Below are 8,686 nucleotides of genomic sequence, written 5' to 3'. Positions count from 1 at the left end.
TTCTACACTTCTACTTATTAATTTAATTGGTATGAAATTTAAATAAAAAAATTGATATGATAATATTCACATAATTACAACGCATTTTTAAAACATTGTTTAATAAAGTATGTTTGAGAGACAATTTTACCTTAGTCTCTTCAATTACGTACTGAACATATTTTATAATATAAATTATAATTGTTAAGTATAAAATAAAACATTGAACACAACGTAAAAATAAAATTTTATTTATCATTACGGGTTTTTTCAAAAATTATTTTTAACCAAAACAAATATACAACAACATTTACATTATAGTAGTTATTAGTGTTCATTATAAGAAATCATCCATGCTTGAAGATAGAGTCGTGTCAGTGTCTTCTGCCGAAGATATGGAACCGGGATAACGTCCTGGTCCCGAAATTTTACATCACAGTTCAATGGTCTCTGGACCTTTCCACGTTACTCCCAATCGTACCATATTGTAGAACTTAATCACGCTTAATAGACTCAACACCTGGTCAAAAAAAAAAAAAAATTAAATTAAAAATAAATATTTATGTAAATAATATTGGTACATTTTAACTGAAAACTAAAATTTGAACAAAAACGATTTATCGTTGAACTAGATTTTATAGTTAAAATATACAATTTTGCACTTTGTTTTTACGTGTTGAATAAAATAACATAGGTATCAACCAACAATATTTGTATGTATTATTCGGAGCATAATTTATAGCATTATAACGCTATAAGTTATATTTGATTAAATTATTCAGTTATATTATGCAATGTTCAATATTATAGTAGGTTATTGACATCATTTAGTTTATAATAAACATTAAATTATGGCTTTGCATTATTTTTCAGACAATTTTTTCGGAAAATCATATACCTATGGTGCAATTTGGTCAATCGATAGATAAACTAAATATAAACCAATTTTTAGTGGTTTAAATTTTTTGTAAATAGTTTACTAATTTTCAATTACAAACATTGAATTTTTATCGTTAACTTGATGAAAATGTACAGTCTGTGAAAATTTTATCAGCTAATACCTATCTACTGATATTTATAGACAATAAATTTGTATGAAAATTGTTGAAGACCATATTACATAAATTTATTTTATAGGTTCGTCAGTTGTTAGTGACACCACCAAGAACAATAAACGTACGTTAATTATTTAAAAAAAAGATTTTAAATCGAACACTAGGTGTTAGCGAGGTTTTTTGCTGGTTTTGACTTTGCCTATTTATTTATGGTTTTAGGGTAAATTTCCCTTAAATGTGTTTCCAATGTTTTGGTGAATATTAAATTAACTTTGAATTCTCTTTGAACTTTTTTATAATAAATCATTATTTGTCGATCATTTTGATCAGTGGATTCTTTTTATTTTTGAAATTGTTTTATTTAAACATTGTCGTTTTGTGTGTAATTTCAAAGCCATGAAAATGTATCCCTTAAACGAATAATATTTTATCTCTAGCTGTCAATATTGTATTATGCATATTTTTGTTGAACCGTTGATAATATTTTATTCTGCGTTGTTCATGACCTGGCATATTAAATCGAACATTGGAGGTGAAAGGGCGTGATTGTATGTATACATATAGTATGATAGTTTGTATGTGTACTAGTGAGTAAAATCTATCTACATAAATCTACCCATCATAGCAAAGGCTTTGCAAAGTAAAGGATTTTACTACGTGTTTATTAAAACGAGTCATCCATACCGTGGAACTTTTTGTTGACATACAAATTAAGCCGAAGAAGTCAAGTTGATTTATTGCGTCGACCAACAATTTTGTAAAAAAAAAAAAAATTCAAAATTGTTGATAGGCGAGGTGGAGTAATGAAGGTTTAAGAAAATGTAATTAGTTTTTAATTCTTTTATGTTTTCAGCGAATTTCTGATTATTACTAAAACTTAAAAACACTAAAATTAAAGTACGAAAGACATAATATAATGTAGACACTTGGACTATCAACAATCCGAATAATTTATTATCTATTATGAAATGATTGTAAAATAATTTAATTGTTATTTAAAGTGCTTTATGGTTTAATTACACATTATAAACCTCAAATAAATTTGAATACAAATATTAATGCATGATAAGGATAAAAAACATTAAGAACATACATTTTACTCACAAAATCGAGTAAAATCTATTGCTACCCTATTCTGCACACTTGTGTCAGTCCAATTTTGGCCTTTTAGGATACTATATATACACGTATAAGGTGTATGGTATCTTTAATGCTTCTACCATGAATGGAAATGCTTACACAGTTGGCCGTATCAATATAGGCCATAGAGCAACGTATAAAATAGAATTTCAGTATTACTCTTTTATCCAGCCTGATTTATAAAGCTCGTAATTTATTGGAGCTGGTATACGTATATAGTTCTAGTATATCCGCACACGCACACATATATACACATAAACAACACTCGATGTACGTAGGCCAACCATTATTATATCGAGCTTTGAGTGAGTTGGATACATCGTATAATAATGTGCAGACTTTGAATTTTGTAACTGCCAATATTATGGTGAATATCTTATCTCAGTATTTAATTAAATATGTAAAATAACTATGGCGTGCAGATTGCATAAACATCGTAGATCCAATGACGAAGAACCGTGTATATATAATATCTACACAGGTAATGGAAAAAGTTATATGGTTTGATTTTTTAATAATGAATTCGCTCCAAGTAAATATATATAATGTTTCGAGTTTCAATGTATATCATTATGTTGGCGATAAGCATATATTTGTAGGTAGTATATTTATGTAGTGCCAAGAAGAGAACTCAGCTTAAGTATGCTTGTACTCTACAATTTTGAATTTATGTAATACAAAAAGATTTCACTCGATTTTATGGGGAACTTAAATATATTTTTTTTATGCATATAATATATTAATATTTATGTGTACATTTATTTGATATTTATAATGTAAAATTATTATACCATAAAACGCTTTAAATAATATTAAATTATTTTACAACTGTTTCCATAACAGACAATAAATTAGTTGGTTTATTGATGGAATTATTGTATTTATTATTATGTACACATAATTATATTCTGTTCTTGTTATTAATCTAAGTATTATTTTTTGCAATTTTAAGTTATAAAAATAAAAAATATATTTTTCAAATGTTCTTTATATTTGACGCTAAATATTGATGATATGTATTTATGCTTACGGTTAAAACTATTTTAGTGACGTTTGAATTATTTCGTAAATCATTCTTTGGTATTCAACAAAAATAATGTTCTTCTGTAAAGTATATTTATCAAATTTAAGTAGGAAAATTTTTGTTGACATGAAAGCCGAGTGTGCAGCTTTCGTATTTTTTGTTCAATATTTTACTTAGTTCACTTTTTGTCATAATTTATGAACAATAAACTATAAAGTCTACAGTTTCACAATGTTGTTGCGTAACTGAAAAACAGCTTTCATTTGTTTATGTCTGAATAATCGAACAGAATTTATTTGAAAAAAAAAAAAACAAAACAACGAGATATTATCAATAACTTTTAGCATCCTCGTTTTGTATAGGTATTACACGAAGAATAAAATATACGAAAAAATGCACTTTAATTTACAATAAAAACTTGTCTAATTATAAGGGGAGTAATAATGAAAAAAACACAACAAACGATTTTGTAGAACTTGAAATAATCCACGAAATCCTTTATACTTTCCAACCCCACTTGCGATTTTGAAAAGCAGCGTAGTATGTCTTACGACAAGAAGTATTTAATTAACGACGTACATATACTTTTTTCTCCTTCTATAGTAAAAGTTTGTTATTGTTTTACTAAATGGGATTAATGCGCGCTGTTTACGTTATTCAATGTAGGCCAAGAGATGCCAACGAAATTTTCCTTGCACGTACAAGTTCGTTAAGAAAAACAATTCTTGGAATCGTAACAACTAAATTGTGGGTAAAAACCACTGTAATTGTTCACATGAGTCAACGGAAAGTCATATTATTATAAACTAATGAGCCAATACAATGCTTATGTGATGGAGACAGTCTGGGATTATTGCATACTATAATATATTACTATATTACTATACATACGTATAAAGTAGGTATAGAATAATAAAATAAAGATAGACCAAAGTCGAGAAAAAATTAGGATAATAAAGAAAAAAAGACCATACTGATAGCAATGATGGCCTACATGTTGCAGTGAGCTTAATTGTCGTTTGGCTTATTTATAGGTTGAAAAAACTTTTTTTTTTTAATTACACGCATGTACTGTAACACTTCACATGTGTGTATGTGTGTGGGCAATAAATACTAATAAAATATATTAAAATAGCTTAAAATCCGACGATGAACTTGTTATATAGATACTATATCGCAATAACAATAGTATGTGTACGGTTTACGTGCGTGATATAAATCAGTGGTGTATCCATCATTTTATTACGGGGAGTATCACCAAAATATAAATTATACTACTACGAGTATATACAAATTAAAATATAGTAAATGTTATAAATATATATAAGTAATCTATAAAAATGATCAGTCAATTGAGAAATTTATATTTAATATATTATAATGTGTATGAAGAAAAAATATTATTGACAATTGTAATATATTTTTATGTATACTTAGTTACAAAATATTTTATACACAAAACGTGTAAAGGGGAAGGGGAGGAGGATTAATAATATTATACTCCAAACACCCTTTTAGCACACGACATTGCTGCAGCGCATTCGCGGCGCGAGTACCTACCTACGTCGATTAGAAATTTAGCCGATTTGATTAATAGCACTGTCTGGTATAGACATGATGTTTGTGTTGGCGCCGGCGTTTAATTCTGCAAGTTGAATCTGACGCATTTTCATCGACTACAATATTATAATATTTGCGTCTTTATTGTTCTTCTATAGCGTTTTCCGCGAACATTTAACAATATTATGTGCCGCAATTCTCGCGCGATTCACCGTCGATTAGTGCACTCTGAATATTTCTTCCGGCAAGCTCAGCCGTTCATTAGTAGCGTACGTCGTACACGCACGGAACACGCAGCATCTCAGCTGTTCATTCCGTCGCCACATTGTTTCTACTAATGATTTCATCTCAAGAGTATTTTTTACAGAATGCTTTTGGCGTAAGCGCCCAGATTATTTATAATTAGTAATTACAATGTGCGCCGTCGACGTGCAATAAATTAACGGAGACACAACAATACAATATTATAATATAAACGCGTGAGCTCTTACACATACTTTCGACAGCTCAAACACTTAAGCTTGCTGCTCAGGATGATAAATTTAAAATCCTATAAAAAATAGGTACTATTTAATATAAATGTTCTTTCTTTCGGAATATTATCTTTCATATTATTATGTGGTCTTAGTAGAGTGCTTCTATCACTAAAATTATTTTTCAACAATTGTCTTTGCCGTGCCGAAATTTTGTGATTATGCGTACCTAAGTAATTTCGTGTACTGACGTTATCCTGACATTTGTATATCTGAGTGTTTCATTAGTGAATATCATCGAACAGAGATTAGACTTAAGATTTTAATTATAACTTCACTAAGAGAGTTGAACAGGTAAGTTATTAATATTAACTATTATGCAGGTATGTATTATTATTTATTGATAACTAGAATAAATTATATTAATAAATTAGTCATTTTTTATAGATAGCATACATTTTTTTGTGACTATGTTACTATAGGAAACTAATAATAACAAAGTTGATATACTGATTAGTTATATCCGTAATTCGATTATATCGATTATATTCCTAAATATTTCGCGTTACAGCTGCAATAGCAACCAAATATTAACAAATAAATAAATAGTATTTTGCATACCAATTTCGTGTAACGTGATAAACGGAAAAACATTGAATCATAAAAATAGGCCTTAAATAACAACGACTGCCAATGACATATTATATACATATATATATTATGTAGATTGTACAATAAAAAGAATATTAAGTTTTTTTAATTAAAAAATATGGTACTGTAGTTATTAATTATTATAATTACTTGTATTGAATAATAATACACAGTATAATTTGTAGAAGTAATACTAAAGAAATTAACCATTGGGGAATTCAAGGAGTTGTGTGCAGATAGAATATGAATTCCTATCCGAAATCGAGTTCACCCCTGTCACTATGGTCATTGATGGCTCTACAGATTCCCTCAAGAGGAATTATATTATATTCGGATCTATAAGCTTTAAACTATCAATAAAAAAATAATATTAAAGCATTATTATAACATAGTTCGTATGTATAATATTAGTATACAGATATACACTTTGTTTGGTACCACGCTGTCTTAATGACTTTAAATATTGTCAGTTTAATACAATAGGTACATAGATGTTTTTAAGCGACGAAAAACCGATTAATTGAATGAAAATATATTCATTTTTCGTGTTACCTATTGTTTCGGAACAGTGGAGGATTGAGTACGCGAATAAGTTGATGGCAGTGGTGCGAATAACAACGAACAACACAACACTTAAATTAATGCTGTTGGTAATGTATGACTGTATGATTACGCGCATAACTACACGGGGACGAATCTATTGTTTTGAAAAATGGATACTTTTCTTCGTTGCCCAAGAGATTTGGACCAAAGTTATTTATCGTTCTCATGAAGAATACAAAATTTTCTTTTCGAAATTATCCCTATTTCTTAACTGTCATGAAAACAGAAAACCCAACATTTATCTTTATCTCATATATTTTTCTTTAGGAACCATTCAGCGTATGTACGTATTCGAAAATTATGCGGGCATGTTCACAAATTGTTATTATTTTTTACTGGGTTGGCGATGATGAAGGCAGTGGTGATTGCATTGCATTAATATTATTTTTCTATGTTTACATTTGTCTTCATCAAGTAATTAGTTCATGGAGAACTGTAAAAGCAATATGACAATACATTCTATGTTGCTTTTACTCACCGCTCTTATACTCTCCATCTTTTACTTTTTCAAACACGTAATTTTCTAATCCAGAGCTATATTTTTCGACAAAATTATACTTATTAAAAACAAGACTGAGACGTACCGATCTAGTAACTTATATCCCCATTTAGTAAGGTATAGAAACTGAGAAGTATGCAACTAGTTAAGTATTGTGTGTTTATAACATTTTTTTATCAAAAGATATTTGATACATTAAAAAGGTTTTTTGAAACTTATATTTGTTTTTTAAACACTTACAATTTTTATTACTGAGAATAATAGTATTTATTTTAGACCATAGACCTAAATATGATCTTTAAATGCATAGAGCTTTTAAGCATTGAGCCAAAACGGTTTCAAGAATAAAAAAGAGTGGTAGCTTTGTCTTCTATCCACTATAAATATATACATTTTTATTTATAATACAATTGGAAACTATTAAAAAATAAATGTTAATTTGTTTATTTAATTATTGTCTACATATATATTATATGTAATATAATATTACACATAATTAATTAATAATTATACTATAAATTATATTTGCATCCTTCTTTCCTTCTCAGAAAACTTGTTTATTATATATTTTATTAGATAACTCTTTTCTATGTTTGTAATATTTAAATTTGTAAATCTATCTTGTTCCATGTTGGACCTTGAATAAGTATTTATTCTTCTCATAGTGTAGAAAGATTTTTTGAATGTTTCCGAGTTTATAGGTATAGCTAATGCAACATGCATTAACTTATATATATTTGGATACGTATCATATGCAAGGAGACTTTGGTTGTTCACTATGTGATTTCAATAAATACCTATTTAAATATTATTACTATTATTATGTTTATAGCTATTCCATAAAAACTTTCCTATGGGGTGCTATTGATGGGCATTTTCCCCTTCCTGTCATTCTAAACTCATCTAATTTATTTATTGTATAAAACTGTAAATACAGATTGTTATTACAATTTTGTTTCAATAACAATAATAAAAAAAGTTATTACAATTTAATATAAATATTATAGGTATCGATTATAAATTATATAATTTGTTATAATAAAGATTACATTATATGGCTTTATATTAAAATATTTTAGGGACTTAGGGGAGGCTTAAGATGGCTCAGGGAGTGCTAAGATCTTCTAAGCCCCCCCCTATTTACGTCAACGGTTTAAACATATTTTATCTTCATTATTGTTTGAGTGATTAGTGTTGATATTTTCAGTCGGTCCTTTATGAATTGTATAATCGTCAAATATTAATAATTATTTTACTTTACGAGTATTACCACTATACAAGGTATAGCAGCAGGTATTAAGTATAATGTTATTTTAACTCATAGAGTCATTCGTAATTTTATATTTATTTTAAAAATGTATACGTATTACTCAGTTCGTATATTTTACATATCTACACAACACACACATACAGCTCCTGAAAATTCTAGTATCTAGTATCATGATACTCCAAAGCATTTATTTAGTATTGCAATACTTGATTTTTTAAGCATTTTGCCAATATTATTGCTTATAAATAACAACTTGTTATAGAAAATTTAATATATTATATATTAATTAAAAAAGGATGAAAAAGAATATAAAGTAATAACAATCAATATATAACTTATAAAAAGCAGCAAATAATTTAATACTAATAAATCAATATTTAAAGTTATAAAAATGAATTTCTAATATTACTACCTAGAAAATAAACTTAGAAT

At 27.5% G+C, this 8,686-nt stretch overlaps 1 protein-coding gene across 1 annotated transcript in view; it reads right to left on the bottom strand.

Moving 5' to 3' along the window:
* Positions 1-214: 214 nt before the first annotated feature.
* LOC114122418 (uncharacterized) overlaps positions 215-8,686 on the bottom strand; it is a 102,342-nt gene continuing 93,870 nt past the window's right edge. The window contains exon 7 of the mRNA XM_027985074.2: positions 215-499. Within this exon, the coding sequence (XP_027840875.1) occupies positions 413-499 (87 nt within the window). The 3' untranslated portion in view covers positions 215-412. The remainder of the gene's footprint in view (positions 500-8,686) is intronic.

Source organism: Aphis gossypii, chromosome 2, assembly GCF_020184175.1.
Source record: "Aphis gossypii isolate Hap1 chromosome 2, ASM2018417v2, whole genome shotgun sequence".
NCBI lineage: Eukaryota > Metazoa > Arthropoda > Insecta > Hemiptera > Aphididae > Aphis > Aphis gossypii.
Note: the sequence above shows the minus strand (reverse complement) of the source record. Positions and strands in the feature narration are given on the sequence as shown.